This window comes from Drosophila mauritiana, chromosome 2L, assembly GCF_004382145.1.
Source record: "Drosophila mauritiana strain mau12 chromosome 2L, ASM438214v1, whole genome shotgun sequence".
Lineage (NCBI taxonomy): Eukaryota > Metazoa > Arthropoda > Insecta > Diptera > Drosophilidae > Drosophila > Drosophila mauritiana.
Genome location: NC_046667.1, coordinates 7113484 through 7135886, shown reverse-complemented (window position 1 = coordinate 7135886; position 22403 = coordinate 7113484). Strand labels below are relative to the sequence as shown.

General features: G+C 42.2%; 2 protein-coding genes across 2 annotated transcripts; one reads left to right on the top strand and one right to left on the bottom strand.

The window, feature by feature from the left end:
• Nucleotides 1-572: 572 nt before the first annotated feature.
• On the top strand, nt 573-22140 carry LOC117143796 (protein Wnt-4). The gene is made up of 4 exons (XM_033308643.1): nt 573-2387; nt 20543-21041; nt 21105-21332; nt 21547-22140. Exons 1-4 carry the CDS (start codon nt 1738-1740, stop codon nt 21787-21789), a joined length of 1620 nt encoding a protein of 539 aa, XP_033164534.1. The 5' UTR covers nt 573-1737; the 3' UTR covers nt 21790-22140.
• On the bottom strand, nt 19529-20212 carry LOC117143807. Its single transcript, XM_033308655.1, has 2 exons — nt 20123-20212; nt 19529-20055 (listed from the first exon to the last, which is right to left on the bottom strand). Exon 2 carries the CDS (start codon nt 20019-20021, stop codon nt 19683-19685), a length of 339 nt encoding a protein of 112 aa, XP_033164546.1. The 5' UTR covers nt 20022-20055; nt 20123-20212; the 3' UTR covers nt 19529-19682.
• Nucleotides 22141-22403: the final 263 nt, after the last annotated feature.

The window sequence follows — 22403 nt, the reverse complement described above, 5'->3', positions numbered from 1 at the left end:
TTAAGACTTCCAATATACTCGTATGTTTTATACTTTTAGGAAATATCAAAATACATTACATAATTTCCAGCATTTTTCACAGTGCTACCGGATGGATAAGCCTGAGGAGGAAAGTGTCTTAGAGATTGAAAGACTGCCTGATGGATGGACTGGGCAAGCAAACATGGAAAAACCTCGGCAAACCAAACCCCGGTTTATCTGGGTAAAGAAGATAAACGGAGTGGCCGGAAAATGCGCGGTAGCTGATACAAGTGACTAACCCAGAGACACTTGCCTGCCAATTAGCCACGGAGCAATTACGGCTGACAAGTTGTCGCCATAATTAATGAAGTGATGTCCACATATTGTGACGGCGATCAATTGGCGAGCAACATGTTGCAAGTTTGTCACTGGCTGCGCACGCACACGCATTTGCTATCAGAACGGCCACCAAAGACGGCCAGGCACGGCTGCAACACCACCAGCAACAGCAGCAGCAACAGCAACAGCCAAAGCAGCAACACCAACAGCAGAAGCAGCAGCAGCAGCAACACCATCGGCAACGGCAACACACGACGGTCGGCTGTCGATGATTCAGATTCAGTCGAGTGCCGAACGAGCTGATGGACGCACGTGTGGCGCGGTGGTTGAAAAAATTCCAAGCTAAAATCCCGAAATCAGATTCAAGCAAACAGACAGTACCGTCGAAAGCGAAACTCGCACGCATCAAAAGTGTTGGGAAAGCGTGAAAACTGCTGGCATCCGGAAAAGGAAAAACAAAAAGAAAAAACTTCGAAATTCTAGTGGATCCCCGGTGTGTGATAACTTCTGTGATCTTTTAGCTGCTGTGCGTATGGCGAGTGGCCGGCCGGCCGGCCCCAAGAAAATTCTCCAAATGCGTGGCGGCGACTTTTCATGTGCTGCGGAAAACCCTCGAGTCCAGGCTGCCCAGATGGATGGATCGGCGGTATAAAGAAGCACTGGCGACGGCGTCGCTGGCGGTCAGCAACACTCTTTGCAACTGCAGCAGCAGCAGCAGCAGTAGGAGCAACATTGCAGCAGCAGAAACACCTTCGAAACGGGTTTCCCCGCGTTTTGATACGCCCGATCGTCTTGGGTGGGGGAAAAGTGCGCCTTTTGATCTAGCGCTCTGCGATCGGAGAGATTTCGATTTCCCAGGAAGCGCAAAGGAAAATACCACTCGGGAAAAACGCACATAGCTTAAGCAAATAAATCATCTTTTGCCGTTCGAAATAACAAGAGAAAAACGTTTGAAGTGCCAATGTGAAAAGTTAAAAGTTTATACGGTCCGCTAACAAGCAGGAAAAACAAAAATGTAGCTATCTGAAACAAGCAAGTGGAAATCAAACGAAAAGTATTAAGCAGTCCAAAATAAGTTACACAAAAATAAAACAAAATTCACGCAACTATCAAAGCACATAATCTCAAAATAAAATCGCATCGAATAGAATATTAAACAATTTTTATACGGCCACTTAACAATTTTATATTAATCGAAATCATTTTGACAAACATACAAAAAGTAAATTTAATTATAACGCTGAAGAAATAAATATTAAATAACGTAGAACCCTAGCATCTAGTAATTTATTAACTAAAGTACTTACCACAAAAGCATCCACAATATATCACGCCAAAAAGTAGACTATAGAAACCGCATTTAGCAAAATCCACAATTTACCAACAACCGCTTCGATAATCAACAATAAATAATAAAAAGTCCAATAAATCAGTAAAATGCCATCGCCAACGGGAGTCTTTGTGCTAATGATCCTCACTCACCTGAGTTTGGGTTTGGGCCAGGTGAGAAACGAGGACCAGCTGCTGATGGTTGGCCAGAATGGCGATCTCGACAGCAGCAATCCAGCGATTCACCACCAGCAACACCAACAGCATCAACAACACCAGCAGCATCAGCAGCACCAGAGCAATCACAATCTGAACACCGGGAACATGAACAGCACGATACTGAATACCCTGATGGGAAACAATGCTGGTCAGGTGGTGAACAGTTCCCCTGGTGGCGGCGGATCCATGATCAACCAATTGGGCAGCAGTACATCGAGTGTGCCCTCGGTGATTGGAGGCGGCGTGGGGTCCGTGGGAAACCCCTGGCATTCGGCAGTCGGACTCGGAGTTCCTGGCAACGGAATGGGGCTACCATCGAGCCACGGTCTCAACGGCAACATGGGCTCCCATCCGCATGGACACGCTCTGGCTGGACTGGCCAAGTTGGGCATCATAGTGCCGGGCGGCCAAGGATTACCGGGGAATCTCGGATACGGCGGGACCATGCTGAACGGCGGTGGAGTTGGAGGTGCTGCCGGAATGGGCCTAGGAATCGGCTCCAGCACTAATAACATGGATATGCAGCAAGGCCTTTACAAGTGAGTCAATCTAGAGCTACTCCCCATCTTAATTGCACTGAAATCTTATCAATTGATGGAGATCTTTCACTCGGCCATCAAATTGTTTTGTCCTACGAGCATTTCTGCACTCGCCGCATTTTATGGGCACTTTTTTATGCCGCTTTTTGTGGCCCCAACTCCAGTTGGGCAATCAACGTTTACAATTATTTTCTGTGTCCGCAATTATTAAAACATGCCCACATGTTCAAGTTTAACCCATCTTGTGAACTCTGGTTTGCTTGGGATTCTGATTTCTTAACTGAACAGCCCTCGGTGAACTTTGATTACATAAAATCGACAATTTATGGCTAGAGCAAGTCAGATCGCGGTAATTAGGTGAATGGAAGGACTCTATATGGAAAAACACAAGTTGAGGGATTCTTAAATTAAAATATAATTAGATTAATACAAGGTCAAAAGCTCTTGTTATTCGAGAAAATTATTTTCCAAGTTTTTTGATGTTCTAGGTTTGACAAATAATAGTTCTACCTAACTTACCCACCCACTCGCAATGAAGTGCGCGATGCAAAATAAAATAATTCCAAGAACTCGGACAAAATTCTAGAAATCGAAAATATTGATTTCCTGTTTGCCTAAAACTATCTGGCCGTCCTCAAATGCCTTTATAATTCTGAAAAGTTTATAATAATCGCTTCCTGATCCCCTAGACACTTCTGTATATCTCCAGCGCTCTTTTGATCTGGCAATTTACTTGCCAAGTCAAATAAATAAAATACCGCGAAAAGTGCAGCAGTCGGCATACGAATCGAACTTCAAGCCCTTTTCAGTTCGGACTCTGCGATATTCCCGAGTTGCTAATCAGTTGCAATGCAACATAAGTAGAAGCCGCACTCAGACACTCGGAATGGCGGAGGGGAGGGATGGGGTCCGAGTTGGGTTTAAACAATAAAGTAAAATTATTTATATTTGTTTAGCTTGCGGCTGGTGCTCATTCAGCGGCTGTCAGCCGAAACCTTCTGACAAGGGGGTGCTGCAATTGTGGGGGGTTGTCGGTTGTCAAAATGCTGCTAGCCGCCTTTTTTATGATTATTAGCAGATGCGAACAGCAGTGGAGTGGCAAGGTGGCAAGTGGCAAGTGGGTACGGGAATGGGGCAGGGATGGGGCAGCTGCGGTGGCAGAGCGTAAATTTTACTTACACTTCACCATTAATTTGCCCACTGACAGGGCAGCCATGGGTGGGGGCCAACGGGCAGGACCACCAGTTATTATTTGTCATTACAAAACCACCCAACAAAAGGGGAAAATCCCATAATGTTCCTGCAACTGGAGGGATGAGATTCTGCACTGCGCGGCTCTTTCTGAGTCATAGGTGTGCTTATGAATATTTTAAAAACTTGTCAGCATTTTCTTCTGGAAAATTTTGTTTATTTTATTATTATTTTTTTTACCTTAAACCATAATAGAAATTATGTTTTTTCTACCGAAGAAGCATTGTAAAGATTGGTATAAAAATCTAGAGGATTTTAGTTTAAATTGTACGTAAAAACTTATATAAATCCTTAGTTAACATTGGTGGTAATAGAGAGAAAATATTAACAAATATTTTTCTGTGCGTATAAGCTTGAAGCCTTCTCGCATTTGGCCATTCTGTTTATTACACAATACTCCTGGTGGGGGAAGGGCTCCTCGTGGGGTAGAAAGTGTTTCACTTGTTTTGCTTTGCAATTTTGTTATTTTCTGTTTTTTTTTTTGTATTTGTTTATTTCCTTGCGAGCACATGCATTGACCCAAGCGGCCAGACGACAGAAATCGATAGACAGGGGATCCCATCCAGAAAGTACGTCCAGTTCCGCTCGATTCCGGGCCCAGCTGAATACGAAGTCGGTGTCCATTTAGACGCGCTGCTTGATTACAATTAATCGGCTTATTTGAGCAAGACATCGTTTGCTGTTGGCCATTAAACTGGATGGTAATACTGGTTTATGTGTGCGTGTATGTGTGCTTCCCCCACTTGCCGACCCACCAAATTCCCCGTAATTGCGATCAGGTGGCAGTGGCAGTGCAAAGTGCGACTTTATTGATTCGAAATGTCAGCACGAATCGCAAAAGTCAAATCAACACTCTAAGTTGCCCAAGACACACGATGTGATTTGCAAGGGTTTGGTTTTGAAGCAGATTGCATGTGTGGCTTAATGAAGTTGGTTTAGGCAATGATTGTTGGATTTAGCCACTGAGATACTCGGACTACAGGCCAAAGACTTTAGAAAAAACAGTAGACAACCCTTTTAATAACCCCTTTATCCATTTGATAATTATTCCATTTAGGTCCTCAATCTATTGAGCCCATTAAAAAGCCATTCCCCTTGAGCTGGCCACTTCAACACCTGCCTAAACCATTTTGCCAGCCCAGCAAATCACAGCACTAACCCTTTACCAAATAACTCGACTTTGAAATCAATTTCCCCGTGCCCGAGCTCGAAATCAAAATGTGAACGAGATTCTGGAGCGACTGCGTGACGCCTGTTTACACAATCAATATGCACAAAATGCTGATTAGGGGATGTAATGAAAATTTAATAATTGCTGTCAGGGGGCACTCTCGATGATGATGGCGATGATGAAGTTCCCTCCGGTTGCCGGAACACAAAACTCAGAGTTGTAAAAGACTGGCGCAATTAATCTCCCATGTCAGGGTTGATCTGGCAATGAGAGTTGCTGGTCTAAGAACCAGAAATCCCAGAGATGCTAAAATAGAAGCCACGGGGTTGGTTTCAGTTTCAGATTCAGATTCAGCCTTTTGACGGACCCAAAGGCAAAAGGCAAATAATGTAATAATGTTTGACAGTCTGCGTCACCGTTCTCCGTCGTCTGTTGTTTTGTTAACAGGCATTTATGACATTATACGGCGCAGAATTATGTTGTTACAACCCCACCGGATCTGAGTTTCGAATCCGTATCCGTATCTGCTGTATCCCAGACCGTCTTTGTGTCCTTCCGTGATTTCATTGGCCTTACAAGCGGCAAAAATCTGTTTAATTGTGCGTAAGACAAGGTCCCTTTCCTGCGCTCCTTTGGCAACTCCCGAACTTCAATATTTGTCAAAGAGTAATTAAAACTTACTTACCGTTTCCTTGGTTGCCTCACCCGGCCTTTATGTCCTTGCTTTCATGTCCTTACCTCATTGGATGTCTGTATGCCAACTATGGGTGCAACTTTCCATTGTTGTGGATAAAAACTTTCCGACTATATCATCTTAGTTGAGTTGAGTCGAGTGGGGGTTGTGTGTAACCCTGGCGGAAGCATAAAAATGCTAATTTCCAAGACACAAGAAAAGCCTTTGTTTTGGCCGCAAATTATGGTCAAGTCGAGGGGTTTTCCTGTGGGATTTTCCGAGGGCTTTTCCTCTCAACATCGACGATAACGATTATGTGCAAAGTTTTGTTTCTTACTCTCGCCGCAAAATTAAAAAAAATATCCAGGCAAATTCTGCGACGACTGCAGTTGGCATCGCCATGTGGCACCACCCGAAATTTATTTGTCTCAATAAGACGACAATGAAAATGTCGGCGGGTCTTGAGGTTCAGATTTGGTAATGGGGCGGAACAACAGGATGAGGGACAGCAGCTGGACGACTTATGAACCCTGTACTTGTTACTGAAAAATGTAATTTCGGGCAGTTTTCTTGTACTACTTCATTTCACTTTGGTTTGATTAGTTTGACTAAGTGAATTTATATGCAAACATTATTAACTGATTTTTAGCCTGATCGCATACCACCAACACCGTAACCCAATTTCCACTCAATATAAATTTAGCTGAAATTTTTATTTTGCATTTTTCCATCTCTTATAAAACCCATATATTAGCTACCCAATTGAGGATCAGCATGCGAGGAATTTCCCATCATTATGCTAATAAATTAGCGATTATTCGACTATGGAATATTCCTGCCTTTCAAGTCGGTTAAAGTATTAGCACTTCGTTGTTTATGGAAAATGTTTTCCATAGCTTTTTCTAGTGATTTTACGGCTAACAATTTGCCTGCCATTTGCCATTTGAACTTTTTAATTTTGTCGTTTTTGATGGCTGCGTTTTATGAGGCCGTTGTCTCTCAACTTGGACTGCTTCTCGACATCTTTTTATTCCTCCAACTCCTGATGGCATTTCCGTTGCTGAGGTTTTTGTCTCTTAATGATAAACTGGGGTTCAACTCCGTCTTCGTTTTGGACTTTTTTGTGAATAAGTTTTCCCCGTTTTGGGTAAATTCCTTTATGCCGAATGTCCTTTTGTTGAAATGAAAGGCGGGCAAAAGGAAAAGCTAAAGCTGCGCCATAAAAGTTTAAACAAAAAGCAGCTGCCAGACGAGGGAGCAGCACACAAAAGCGAGATCGGAGTCATAAATTGGCCATGATGAAACCCAATAAAAATGCCAGCACAGAAATGCCGATGATTCTGTGTCGATGCTGCTGATGATGAACAACTCCGGAGCACCGAAAAGAAACTGCATTTCCGAGGGTTGCAACTGCCACAACAACAATAGAATGCATTCGGCTGCCTCAGCGCAGCGTTCCCATGACATAAAATGCATTTTCATGTAATCATCGGAAAGTGCGTAAAGAAAATCGTCCAAATGACTTAAACAAATCAAGCAGCTCGAAGCCGGATTCCAAAGCGATTCAAGCGTGAAGCCTAAAATCAGAGAACAAAACACACATATTGAAAGGTGTAAAAAGTAAGACAAACTTCGAGGAGCAGATGCAGAAACAGATTAAAGATCCAAATGCAGTTGCACACTTGGAAAAATATATTATTTTTATAAACCAAAAATTCTATCTTGATTTTTTTTAGCAGATACCCCCGAGCCAATTTTATCCTTAATAACAAGATGCATTTGGCTGCGTTTTATTATAATTCTAAATTCTTAAGAGTTGGAATATTTTTCTAAGTGCACCTACAAATGCTGTCTTAGGTGGCAGCCAAGTGCAAGATGCGGTTGATTCTGTTTTATTTCATTTCTTGGAGTTTGCCGTGTTTTGGTCGTGTGTCTAAAAGCGTGATGGCTTTTCGAGTTGCCTTTGATCTCATCTGCCGCGGACTCAGCAATCCCTCGCCCCGCCCCCGTTTCATCATCCATCTTTTTAACTGTCTCTGTCTCTGGACCAAAGTTTTCCCAGTTTGCCCGTTTGGCAGCGCATTGAGGAAGTTGCATCAAAGACAAACAACGAGTTGCCCCACACACATGTGGATACAGATACAAGGCATAGATTCAGATACACCCGCAGTTGGGACCTTGAAGTTTTGTGGACCTTGAGGCACGCACCGCACATCAAAGCGTCAGAGGGCGAGATCAAAGAGGGGGCCTAAGCGTTTTGCCACACGCAGTTTGCGACTCCCAATTGCAGTCACAAGCCCCAAAAACCCCCCCACCATTTCCCATTCTCCACTCACATACTCGTACATCCTGTCTAAACGGTTTAACCTACAAAGCGTTGACGTTCCTGTTTACTTAACCCTTTGCTCGGGTTATGATAACTTTCGCAAGCGATTGGCGTTTGTGGGTATTTTTGTTTTTTTAGGAAAATATCTATAGCAGAATGCCTGGAGTTTTGACATGGGAGATAGTTATGAAAACAAACTCTTACGTCATCGAGCTAGTCAATTAATTGACTTTATTTGTAATTTTATAATAATTATAACACTTTCTTATAATATCTATTTTCACGCCTTGGCTATTTTTATATAGATCTTAACGTAATTTGTTGTATTGCTTGCTAATTAAAAATTATTTTGACTTGCCATAAGTGAATTTTATTCTTTTTTTTAAGAGTATATCTTTTGCGCCCTTCAAGAGCCAATAGATCTTGTCTGCCACGGATTGTCGCCAAAGAAATGCTGCTGCAACCTGTCCCGCAGCAACATGTTGTCCGCGTGGCAGCATCCCATGCACTTTTTCCCGGCTTTTGCCCTGCTTTTCCCCGCTTTCCCGGCTTTCTGCTGTCTCGAAGAGGTGAGGAGCCGCAAGACAGGCCGCCTGGCTGGGCTTTGATGTTGCGCCTGCCGCGGTTGCTGTTGACATAATTGGAGTTTTGGATGGTTGGTTCCTGGCCGGGATTGCTGGGCTGTTGGGTTGGCTGGGCGGTTGGCACTCACTTTGCGGTACTTTAAGAGGCCCGGCACATAATTTGCGCAAATTAGCGACAAGAGTCATGGCATGCCGTCAAACATCGTTGGCGGGGTCTTTAAGCCTAATTGATGCTCAGGCTTGAAGCCTAATGGTCTAAGCCGTCTCTCCGGATTCATTTGCTTTCATCTCGCCTGCTTCAGAGGTGTTACCAAGATGGCACCGCTTGATGCACTTGTCGTCGAGTGTCGTAGGTGTTAATGTGCATTTCTTTGTGGGATGGAATGGCTCCCCAGATCGATATATATGGCCAATTTGACCCTGAACAAAAGACGCGACAACGGCGGCGACATAAAAACCAAATAAAAGCCAAGCATCTCCGATTTTTCCAAGCCAATCAGACAACCGAAAACAGTTATGGAAATGAGGAGTATCTCGAAAAAGAATAAAAAAAAACAGGAGCTAAGTTAAGAAGCCGCCGACAGCACGACATCATCATTGAATGCTACCCCGAAAAAAACAAACATGCTGGGTATTTTAATTCAATTTGTGGGCTTGTCGAGGGGTAAAATGAAATGGATATGCTCGGTTTGAGGTTGGGGAGTAATCTGGCTGAATCTGGAAAGAAAGATGTTTAGTCAGCAAGCTGAAATAAATGAAAGCAAGCTGAAGGAAAATTAGTAAATTCTGTGGATATAACTTTGTATAGGAATCTAAAATACAATTTCATTTTAATGATTTAACATCAGCATTATTAAGTGTCATTTAATAAGTAAATTAACATAGTTTACTGATACAGCAGTAAATGACTTATAAAAAAATAAATCCGCCGCATTGTGATATAAAAATATGTTTAATAATGTCTCCTTTAGTTATAACACAATTTATCAAGATTTCGTAACGAAATAAATGTCAAAAGTATTTTGAAAATGAATTAATCTAGCTGGCTAATATTTAAGCGAACCTGATAGGTCCCCAAATCAGTCCACCCTCGTGCCCCATATCGCAGCCCACTCAGACCCCAAGAACTTTCCTATTAGCTGGTATCACTTTTGGCCCCCATCCACACCACATCAATAAACCGCACCACCCACTTGACATCTCAAGTTTTGTAGATCATAGCCCGAAACATAAATATCCACTTGACAAAACGTTGTGTGATCGCCCAGACACAAACCATCTAGAATATCTCCCTCTGGATCCCTCCAGTAAATTTCACTTTGCACAGGCGAAATTCAAGAGCAAAATAGCAGAGCGAGGAACAGAGATGATGGACCTTGAATGGCAGTCGAAGAAAAAAAGGAAAATGAGAGGAAAATGCCACAGACTGAGAGGAAAAACGCTGATTGACAAATGCAGTTGGGGGAAAATTCACAGCGAGTTGAGCGATCGGGGCGTTGATGGATGAACAGAAGTACGGACGGGTCGTTTACCGTGAATGTCTGAAGCCCCCCTTTCTCCGCAGCCCATTTTCCCCTTTGGGCGAATCACGGCCCAAATTAAATGAAATTAACACGCGTTTAATGTCAAACTGGGAAAACTCACCTGCCACCCACCCGCGTTCCACACAAACAAACGCACACGATTTCCCAGCCAATTGTTTACTTAATGACGTTCATGTGTCTTTTGTGACCGTCTGCGTGTGTCATTTGTCGGCTTTTTCTGACTTTCCTGCCTTTTTTCCGCAACGAGTGAGCGCGCTGTCATAAAACGATTTGATTAAAGTGATTTTACCGCCGCCTTCGAGGTCTCAAAAATAAAAACGAAATAAAGATACGAACGCCAACAGCTGGAGCTGGAGATGGAGCTGGGAACTCCACTTGGCTCTCCGTGTTTTCCAATTAAAACGCAGTCCTGTGCCGCAGGCGATGCGCTAACATTTATTTTCGGAAATCGAAAAAATTCAAAGGGGGCAGGCAGCCTCTCAACTCTCGGAGCCTTCTGACTGAGTTCGAGCCAGAAAAAAATAGAGCCAGGCTACGAGCGATGACCCACTGGAAAGTGAGAGTGAGTTGTGGGAAAAGTGCAGTTTATCAATGAATATTTGATGCGCTTTTACAGAAAGGATATAAAAACCAATTGAACAGACTTGTAAATTTTAAACAAAATATTCAGGTTTCTCAATACTACATATCTTTTGTAACTGTCCAAATAAATATAATTTACAATCCGAACTATAAAAGATATCGCAATGGGGTTGCGCTCTTTCAGTTAGAGTATCTGGGCAAAAGAGGGCAAAAAGTAAAAGTGGCGGCGGCACAAATTCTTTGTAATTAGTATTAAAATGCTTTCCGCTACGTTTTCACTTGCTTCCCGACTGACTGCCAGTCGCATTGCGATTCCCGGGTAAAATTCAACAGGCAGCATTCAGCAGGCACTCAGGCAGTCAGATGTATTCAAATGCAGTCAAGCAGCCAGCCAGTTAGTCAGTCAGTCAGTCAGTCAATTTGTCTATGTGCCCTCGGGGCGCTTTACCATATCCCATATTCCCTACAAGCCATACCCATACCCTTTCCCATTGGCAGCCCTTGCTGCTCTTTCTCGCATGATTGAAGGCAACATGTGTTTCGGAAATTATGCAAAATTGCCTTTCTGGCCAACAGAGCAGCAGCTATACAGCAGATGCCAATGGATGTGACTGGCGATCTGCTGCTGCAACTTTCCCCGCCACATCCATCGGATTGTCAAACTCTTTTTCGCGGCAAGTGCATTTGCATTGCATATTTCGCCGCTCATTATCATGGCACACAGTTCATTTCGAAAACGATTAATAATGCTTAAGCGCTTCTTGGCGTTGACAGCCGGCTGGCAAAATGCGACGAGAAGACCAGCGAATTTTGTGTGGTCACAGCAAAAGTTTTTTTCAATTCCGAAATCGGCAGCCCCTCGGTTTTTCTAAATCAAATGCACTCAAGAAAATATTCAAAAGAACTTTCAAGACCAAAGATCAAAACGATGAGCTTCAAAATCGAAGCGAATGATTTCATATTAATTTAAAAAAAAAACCTTTTCTTAAGAATTGAAAAATCAAATGAATTGTTTTAGGAATTTTGGCTTTTTTCTTTCTGTGCATCTGTTCTTCTGAATTTTTCGTCTGTGTTTGGTCATTTGTTTGGCTTAAATTTGTTAGAGTGTTGAGTGGAAACAACGAACGGAAGCGGCCAACAAATTGGGAATATGGAGTGGCAGAATTGAGTTTAGGAAAAATATTTTCATAACAGTATTTTTAGAGAATCTTAACAGAGTGCGACATTCCCTGAAAGATTGTACCATTTTCTTAAAACACTTCCTCCATTACGCTTATGTTTAAAAATGCATTTGATTTGTTGCTTCTAGTTTGTTTTCCAATGTTTATGCGTTTTGTTATGCTGGCATTAATATTCATTAACTGGAATGATACATTTACAATCGATCTTGCCAAGCTCTGGAGGAATCTACTCTCGACTAATAGGCCAATAATCGAATTTGTAAAGTTTACAAATCGAAAGCAGACCAGAAGATGCCAGAAGGCAAGAGATCCGTGCAACATGAACTTGTTTTATCACCTCATAACAACAACAGTGCCAGCAAGTGAACTCAACTGATTGAATGCCTTCGTGGCAGCATTTGATTTGTTTAGAGAATAAAGCACAGACCTTTCTGTATCTCTATCTGGTACAAGTACGTGTATCTGTATCTGTCTCTGTATCTGTAAGTGTATCTGTGTCCGTATCTGAATCTGAATCTATGCGTGGATGTTGCCTGTTGGTTGTGGCATCTTTTTTGTGTATATGGCGCCAACTTGGCCTCGTTTGTGGGGCGGGATTTTTGCTTAATTAGCACTCAATGAACAACTTGGAGAGCTGGGAAAGAGTCGAGGAATGTGTGCGATGGTACTTCAATCCCGCCCATACAAAACCTATAGTGCATATAGGAAAACACCACCTCCAAGGCCATTTTGTGAGCCAGGCCAGCGCGACGCGAGGGTTGCTTGTAAAAATCTTACGAGCTTTACGTGACCGTCCATTAATACATCATTGCGGCCATGTTAGCCACGCTTTCACCCCCGCAAAAGGTTTCCCGTTTTCCGAGGGAAATGAGCTGATGATGGCGTGGAAAGCGATGCCGGGGTTTCCTTCTTAGTTTCGCTGTGGGCCTGCTCGGGGTGTGATATCAGGATCGTTTTTTCGTCATGGTCATAAAAACGCATTTTATGCGAAACGCATTTGAGTGGATCCGGATCCCACAGAGCAAGTGAGTCTGGAGTCCATGGCTCTCGGTTTGAGCCAGAATTCTGGGCGTGGATGCGGGTTCTTATCGGTTTATACCCGTGCGTTTCTCTTTTATGGGAAAGTAAATAAAATGTAAGCCAAGAGCTCCCTCGCAAACTTTTAATGTTGATTGCGTTTCGCGTTGATGTTTAATTTTTATGCGAGTCTCTTATTCAAAGCTCTTACTCCACCACCTATTCTTTCACATGCACTTAGGAAAATATTTTAGTTTATAATAATATATAAGCATAAACAATTCTTTAAAATCTCACAGATAGTCAAATATTTCTATAAAAACTACTGTTATTGGCTTTCAATAAATGTTATTGTAATTTTCATGATTTTTGAACATTTTTCTTAGTGTATAAAAAACAGTCAAGCCAAGTCGCAAAATTAATCATTAATAGCTAAGCTTAAGCATTGTTTCCCCGCTGGTGGTCGTTGCCTTGGAGCTAAAAGGAAAATTGCCAGGAAAATTAATTTAAATCTATTCGCTGGCAATTTTTATGGGAAAACTTCGGAGAAGAGCGGGAAAAGCGAGGACCGAAATGCCAGCAATTAATTTTAATTGCCCGACGGAGAAGAGATAATGTTATGACAATTCCATAAATAAGTCTCAATTTAGAGGGAATTGGAAGTTGATTTCTGAAATGCAAAGGCTATCTTATAAATCAGTAACAAGATGTCTATATTTGGCGGAGTATTTTCGGTCTTTACACAAAATTACCTGATAAATTCTCGGGGGCAGGAAAGCACTGGCTCTGCAACAACAAATGTCTGTAAAATTCTGGAGAAATTATGGCGGCTAACAAAAATGAAAAGAAATGCAGACAAATTGCTGGAATGCCGTTCAAGCATAAACGAGAAAATACCAGCCATAAACGCGGCAGTGGCAGCAACGGCAGCAACAACAAAACCATCTAATATTAGCTGAAAAATAGTTTGGCAATGTATTCAATGAAAGGGAGAGCTGTGTGCACTGCATGTTGCTGTTGCAACTGCAACAACAAGCGGAAGCTGCAATGCCAAACAGTTGAAGATTGAGTGCCAGAAGGAGGAGTTTTTTGATGGTTAACGACGCAGATTTGCCGTTCTTGAAGGATGATAAGTGTCAAACGCAATGGTTGGGCTAAAATGTTGCACGATTCGTCTGCAGTCAGTGGCAGAAACAAAGGCTTGGCGCACACAACTGGAGTGGAACCGCACCCTTTGAGGATTTTTCCTCTAGAATTCCATTTCACCTATATTGCATCTTAAGGCTCAAATTGGCGTGTCACAAACTCTGTTTGGAGATTCAAAAGCCAATCTGATGTATCAATGATGTATCAATGATGATGTATCTGAATCCAATAGCAAATATGACAGCAACGACAAATTCCTGTTGCCTGTAGTTGTTATCTGTAATTGTTAATGGAGTTTATTTTTAAGTTAAGTTAATATTTGGGGCGTGGCGAAGGTAATCGCGTTTACTGCTTAGGCGTAAAATGGCTTGCAGCCGATGCATTAAGGTAGCAACATCGGTGCAGTACGATAGCAACATGGGGCAAGAACGGAAGATGCTAGGTGTGAAGTGTGCCGTACGGTACGATTAAACCTATATATATATAAACATATATAGGGTAAATATATGTAAGGCTGTGTTTGTGCCCCAACGTGAGGGTTGCAAGCGAAATGTGTCGTAAAGATTTTTATTGCATTTTTATGGCGCACACGCAGCAGCAGCATCAGCAACATCAGCTTCCGCTGCACTCAGAAAAAACCTCCAATTTAAACAACACATGCTTACTTCCAACTTGACTCCCTCTTAAGTCCAAATGCAGCGTAATCAAGCCAGAAGTGACAGGATTTCTTTCGAGTGTAGCAGCAACAGCAGCATCATGGCATTTTTGGTAGGCTTCCCCTGCTTACTGATAAACTTTAACGCAAACAAATTAGGAATAAAGATGGTCCGCCCCTATTCCAAAGGGGGCGTCACATGCTTTTGCATTTTCCGATTCCGTGCTTGCCACAGAAATCGGTTTTGAGTAAATAAACCGCAGCGGCAGCATCAGCATCAGCATCGCCGGCAACATGAGCCTAAGTAAGCCGTTAAAATGCTTTTAAAACTAAAATAGCGATCCAGTGCGGAAGAGCAAGTGGCCGAGCGACCCTCGCTTTCTGGGTGGGCAACTAAATTGATTGCTGCCGCTACTTCTGCTGCTGTTGTTGCTACTACGCAGTGGCTGGCTTTTTGTTTTTAATCATTTGCCGCAACGTTATATTAAAAATCCAAAAAAGTAGCGACGTCATTTTATTGTCTACTTACTGCTCGAGTCCAAAATCCCATGCACAAATTTTATGAGCCAGCCCATAAAAATGCCTTTTACCGTTCTCCGTTTTTGTTTTTTGGATTTGGGTTTTCTTTTTTTTTTTTTTTTGTAATTTTGTGCCAAACTCTCGGGGGGCACATTTGTTGCTGCTGCGCTGAAGTTGCCGAGGGGAAGCGACATTGTTACGGCTACAACTGTTTGTTGGATGATGCCAAAATTGATGACCATAATCTTCGGCACAGGGAGCTGGGCAAAAGGATGCGCTTTTTATGATGAAGCGCCGAGTTGCAGCCGAAAAACAACCACCGACTATTGCTGCCCCACACTAACTACCACCCACAAGCACTGAAAAAAAAAACCAAGAAATTCGTCATGATTAAATGGGACATCTAAAGTAATACTGATTGAAACTGATTATTTGACACTTATTAATCCCCAGAAAACTATTTAAAAACGGTAAACTTTAAAGTTTTCGTTTTGCAACATGTTGAATGTAGGCCATAGTTTCTCTCAGTGCACCAGTGCTCTCCCTTCCCTTGTTGCAACAACATTATTCATGGGGGGGTTCGAAAGAAGCGGGAGCGGAAGCATATTTTATGTTTTAACGCTGCCGAAATTGGGCAGCAACAACAACATCTCATACATCAGCATTTAGAGACCCCTCGTCCTGGAAGAACAAACGGAAAGGGGACTTCCCCCCAACGGGGCGGACGTTTGTCTTGCGGTTTTCGCGCTTGCAATGTGGCTCCCTCCCTTCCCCGTTTTTTACTTTTTTGCTGACAGCAATTGTTGCTGTCGGCTGCTTTTACCGCCTTTACCGCTTGCAATTTAGCGGCTTAAGCGCAATATTTACAACGCATTTTGAAGTGTGTTTCGTGTGCCATAAAACGAATGAATAAATAAGCCGACAGGTGCAGGAAGCGGACTCAGCGCAAGATTTAAAAAGATCCAACAAATGACAAGAGGAGACGACACTGTTAAGCTGTAAAGCCAAACAAATGGGGTCTGCATGAATTATTGAAAAAGAGTTATGGCAATTAATGGGTACAATTTTAAAAGCCTCTTTGGAGACTCAGAAACTGCTACACAGAAAGAAGAGGTTTCATTATGAGTAATGCATCTCAAAACTCAAATATTTAGTTTTGTAACACAAGGAGTCATAAGTTAGTACTCCAGCAACTGAATCATTTAATGAAAAAAAGATATTCCTCGAATCTTCATGAGGCGAGTCCGCCTAATGATCGCCACTATTAACGACTGTTTGTGCCCATATAGTATTTGAGAAAACTGCTTGTCTCTCAGCAAATTGCCCATAGAAATGACGCCTCATTGGCCCCATTCTTGCTAGGCAAGCAAGCAAGCTGCTAAGCAAAAAGCACAAGCACAGAAGTCGGAAAATCTGAGAAACCCAGAAGCAGCGCCTTCTGCTTCATTTGCCAGCTATCAATTAAAGCCAACCGACCGCGTCGCGTTTTGCTTAAGTTCATCAATTTTCCGATCCGATTGGGTTACAGTATTTGCACTTGCGTTTTAATTGAACGTTTCGGGCCGGGGTGAATTATGCGACAGCTACGCCAAAAGCAAACAGAGGAAACCAAAACAAGCGGCCAGCAAACAAACAAACATTTTGCCGCCACCCAGAAAAGAAATCGACTGGAGAGCTGGTAGCCCAATGCAAGTCAAATGTTTTAAAAATAAGCAATGCATTTCGGTACGGGAAGAACCCGAACTGTGCGTGGCTAGCAGCTGCATTTATGTTTTGGCAATAAAATGCAAATGGTAAAAAGTCCATAAAAAAGTTCAAGTCGAGAGAGCATTTTCAGCTTTCGATATGCTTATGCTACTTTAAAAAAGATTTTATGGATGCACGCCTGGGTTGATTTCCGTTTTTATCGACATCTACACAGGGAGAAGTGGGCATATGGATTGGAAGCATTTCTAGGGTATCTCATCAAAGCATTGTTTTATTAGCACTGTAATGTTAAAAAATTTTTATTAATTAGATTAAAAATAATATCAAATGTTAATGACTATTACTTCAGAATACCCATTATGCTGAGTTTTTTTTTTTTTTGGTGTTTCTCGAACTGCTTTCAATCGCTGACTGCTGCAGTTGCTACCTCTGCCTCCTGTTGCTGTTGCGCATTTGCTATGCTGTTTGGGGCAGCATCAGCAGCAGAAGCAACTAAAAACTGTAAAGTCCATAAAATGCTTTTGCCGCAGCACAAAGGGATTTATACATGTGCTTTGCCAGTGCACCTGTGTGTGTTGAATATTTTACGTTTCTGAAAATTTGATGAATCTCCACAAATGCAGAGGGGAAAATGAGGGAAAAGCGAGTAAAAAGAGCACTCAAAGCACACAACTTCAGCGTCATCATCGCACGAGGAAAATATCCATCAACACTTTTGTTTTACGGCGCTATCTTCCTCCCACCCCCGCTCCACACTCCCCCGCATGTTTGCTGGCACACATCCGTCCGTCTGTCCATCAATTTGTTGTTTGGCCTAACCACCAACTCTTCACAGTTTGTTTTGCTCTGTGGCCATTTTAATAGCTTTCGACTACTTTGTATCTGCGAGATACGCATCTATATCTATGTGCTCCGCAGTATTTAGCCGGGGGCTGAAATTTGTGATATTAAAGTGGCTCCTAAGTTGCCTGTCTAATTGTTTTAGCCAGTTGCCTGAGCTAATTGTCTGGCATATTGGCCCGTAAACGTTTTGTCAAAAGGATTAGCTCCAAGCTTCCACCCGTTCCCACTCCCCAAGCTTATGGCTTGTAATTCCTCAATGCTTTCAATGGCTAAGGCGACACACATTATCCAAACTTGAAATGGGTAAAAGGGGAGTCATTGGCTGGGGGCTTTGCCTAATGCGCTTTGCACTACACTTGCAACAACCAAATCGGATGTGATAACAATGCAAAGCTTACATGACGACTTACATGGGCTTTGAGCTGTAATTGAAGACCCCAAGGGTGTTGGACGGGGCAGTACAAACGCACAAAAGGTCTCATGGAGTAAAGATCTTCTGATCGACACATGACAATTCAAATAAACATTTTGTGTACTTCTTATGAATATAGATAAAGTATAAGACGAATCAATCTGTATAATGATAGAAAATCTGTTTTATTGTCCTAAGTTCTAGGCCAAAAACCAAAAAATAAAAACTTTCCCCCACCAGACCACCCAATTAAATTCCAATTCATACTAGTTTTCGTCAATCGTCAAATGATATTTTAATCAAGCCGAAAACTACGTCAAATATCGAAATAAAACAGCGGGAGATAAATAGATAAAAATTGGCCAGCCGCAGCGGCGAATTTGTGGATCCAAACAAATGCCACAAGTGTAGTCGAAACTACTTGTAAACATTTCAAACATTCAATTAATTAATTAATTGCGAAAATGTGGCAAATTAATTTCCCATAAAAAGTGAGCTAGCGGAAAATGAAGTACAAATCTCAATGGAATATTATCAACAGACTTTTAGTGGCGAAAGTTTGGATCGAATTGGGGGGCAGTTGGGGCAAATCAACCGGAGAAGGAAAGGAAAGGGGAAATGTGGGGAAAATCGGTGCCTCGAGGCGCTGACGGAGACGGAAATAGTCGGATAGCCAGATAGCCCGATAGCCGCAGATATGCTGAGCTCGTTACTCATACGCCAATTTACGATGCACTTAAGTTTTATGAGAATTTAAGATTTCCTGCAAATCAGCATACTCTACAGTCCCGCGGCGGAGTGGGTGCCACAAAATGATAACCGACGCTGGCCAGGAAGCGGGTAAGGTGCAGCGGCGGCTTCCTTTTGAAATAATTCAAAGATACTTGCATTCTCATAATAAGCTCCGAAATACTAAGAAACAGATATGGTATGAGAAACCAATTCAAGGGAAATTCCTTCTGCTATTTCTAGAAAACTGATAAGAGAAGGCCATACTAGCATGCCTGTTGTAACTTTTGATAAATCAAATAAAAGTTTCTCATGTGCCGGCTTATTATTAGCAGTAAAAACTTCGTAGTTCAGAATTTCGATTGTGCAATCCTAAGTTTGATCGTTGCTAATCAATTAAATTAAATTATTAAGTGTTCAAATAACTTATTGATTTAACTAAGTACGCGCACAACATTTAAATTCTCTTTGAAACGGTATTTTTACCGATTGCTCGGACACAAGGCTTCATACAAGTTCCGCTAGATGGCGCATTGTGCGCTACAATTTGTGTAAAATTCATGTATATAGTTCTGCGAACCAAATATAGGTGTCGTGTTAATAGTTAAAAATGTGCCAAACAAAAAATATATACATAGTTAGAAAACCGAATCCCACACATATTTTTTAAGCTAAACAATAGTTGAAATTTGTATACCTGTTTTAATTTGTAAATTTATTTCTGATTTTATTCCCCAATATCTATCGATATCCCAGAAAATTTTGAAATGTAGCTTTCGCATTTCCACAAGCTGAGTAACGGGTTCCTGTTTTTTTATAATTTAACCATAAGTAAAGTAACACCCGAATTGTTTTACATTTTTCGAATCCCACTTGTCAGTCAAATTAGCATCTTCATCGAATCTTCAAAAGGAGCAGCTATCGTGTCGATATCTTTTGCATTTCCTTCATCCATTTAATCTATATTGTCCCAGATAACACCCAACCCCCTGACTTCGTCTAAATATTTGGGGTTCTCTTGAATCTCTCTTAAATTTTTTTCTAGATCGCACCGCATTTTATAGAAAAAAATAGTTAGCTTTTTCTCTTCATCGAGAGAACGATTGCTGTCACCGTCGGAACTTTCCAAATATTCATAGGTCTCAATTTTGCTGGGAACAGTGCCATCAACTAAGTGTCTTAGCTTATCCGTCATTGAACAAAAGTCTTTTAAATATTTATCTTGCAGAGCTCTCTCCGCTCGTAGTTCGTCGAGAAGTTCCGATTTGTTAATATTGGATAACGAGGGTTCCATCTTTTTGTTGGGGATGGTGACAGCACCTTGTTTTCTGGCAATGATATGAGCTTAGGTAAACCAATGGTCAATGTTCATACCAATGGTGTGTTCATACGTACCAAAAATCTTATTTTGTTTAAAATCAGAAAATAATTTTTGTTTAAGATCGAACCTCACTTGCCGCACTATATAAGTTGACTGACTGTATGGTCTATTTGGACTTGACACTCAACACAAATTTTCCCTTACTCTTACTCAACGAGTATGGCATACTATATTCGTTGAAAATGATGTAACAGGTAGGAAGATCCGTTTCCGACCATATAAAGTTTATATATTCTTGATCAGGATCAATGGCCCAGTCGATCTGGCCCTGTCCTTATGTCTGTTGCCACGCCCACTCGGGGAACTCGACTATAGAATTCTCTCCTGTTTATAATAAAAATTTAATTAAATTGTGGTGTAGCTCTAAAAAATAACTTTAAAATATACCTTTATCTTTTCCTAATGAGAAATTTCGAATGCTTTATGTCTGACAGCGAACACTTCATTTCGGAGCACACGGTGATGGCGGTGTTCACTTCGCAGGGGCAAGTGGGCGGACCCTGCAGATACATGCCTGCCACGCGGCGCCAGAACCACCAGTGTCGCAAGGAGACAGGACTTCCGGGAACCCTTAGCGAGGCCCGCCGACTGGCCACCACCCACTGCGAGGAACAGTTCCGCTACGACCGCTGGAACTGCTCGATCGAGACGCGCGGCAAGCGGAACATCTTCAAGAAGCTCTACAAGGAGACGGCCTTCGTCCACGCGCTCACGGCGGCCGCTATGACTCACTCGATAGCCAGGGCTTGTGCCGAGGGCCGGATGACCAAGTGCAGCTGCGGGCCGAAAAAGCACAACAGGGAGGCGCAGGACTTCCAGTGGGGCGGCTGCAATGACAATCTGAAGCACGGAAAGCGGGTGACACGCAGCTTCCTGGACTTGCGCGGTGGAGATGGAGACGAGGTCAGCGAGATATTGCGACATGACTCAGAGGTAAAGAGATATATTTTAAGAATATATTTTAGTATACCTGTGCTAACTTAACTTTCTTTTCAGGTCGGCATCGAAGCTGTCTCCTCGCAGATGATGGACAAGTGCAAGTGCCACGGCGTCTCCGGCTCCTGTTCGATGAAAACTTGCTGGAAGAAGATGGCCGACTTCAATGCCACAGCCACGCTCTTGAGGCAAAAGTACAACGAGGCCATTCGCAAGGCGCCAAACCAGCGATCAATGCGCCAGGTGTCCTCGAGTCGCATGAAAAAGCCAAAGCAGCGACGCAAGAAAGTAAGTTCTTCAAAGAAGAGTAGAGTACATGTAGAAATAGATGTAGAATACATTTGAAATGGTGGAATTACATATAATGGGAATTGGTTCCTATGGAGCCAAGCGTATCTGATAGTCGAGGTAGTCCTTCTTTTTGATCATTAAACAAACTTTAACAACAAAAGACTTTGTAAATATTATAAAACTTCAACTAATAAATAATTGCCCTTTACAGCCCCAACAATCGCAATACACCACGCTGTACTATCTGGAGACCTCGCCCTCCTACTGCGCGGTCACCAAGGATCGGCAGTGCCTGCATCCGGACAACTGTGGCACCCTGTGCTGTGGGCGTGGCTACACCACCCAGGTGGTTAAGCAGGTGGAGAAGTGCCGGTGCCGGTTCAACAATGGGCGGTGCTGCCAGTTGATCTGCGACTACTGCCAGCGGCTGGAGAACAAATACTTTTGTAAATAGACGGGGTGCCATCTCTCGCCGACTTTCTTCGCCCCGTCTCCGTCACTTTCTACCCCTCTACTGTGCTCTTTGAAAATGTAATTTGTAAAGTTTTTTTCTACCTTTATGGCTTGTAATTTTTTTCCATTCCTAACAAATATTACTGAAATGATAAGCAAAAAGAACGAATGCAGAACGATAGAGATCGATCAGAAAGCTAAGGCTTAGCTAAAGGCCAAACTCACCAGCTCACACACACACATACTCAAATGCATAGACACACACAGTCACACAGACACACACAAGCGCATACATGCATCTATCTATTTAATTACTATATAATATATAGTAAACATTAGCTACCGTCGCAAAGAAAAAATCTCAAAAAAATCGCAAAACTTTATTTAGCAAAACGGAAAACCAACAAAAAAACACGGACACACACAAAGAACAACAGAAAAGCAGAAGCTAACAAAACACACAGCAACAAAAACGAAAAGTAAAAACAAAAAACAAAAACAATTTTAATAAGTATTTAAACATACAAAACAAACCAAAAAAAATACAAAACTGAAATGAAATATAAAGTTTCACATAAAAATAAATACTCAAATGATCTTTTATTACGGGTATGT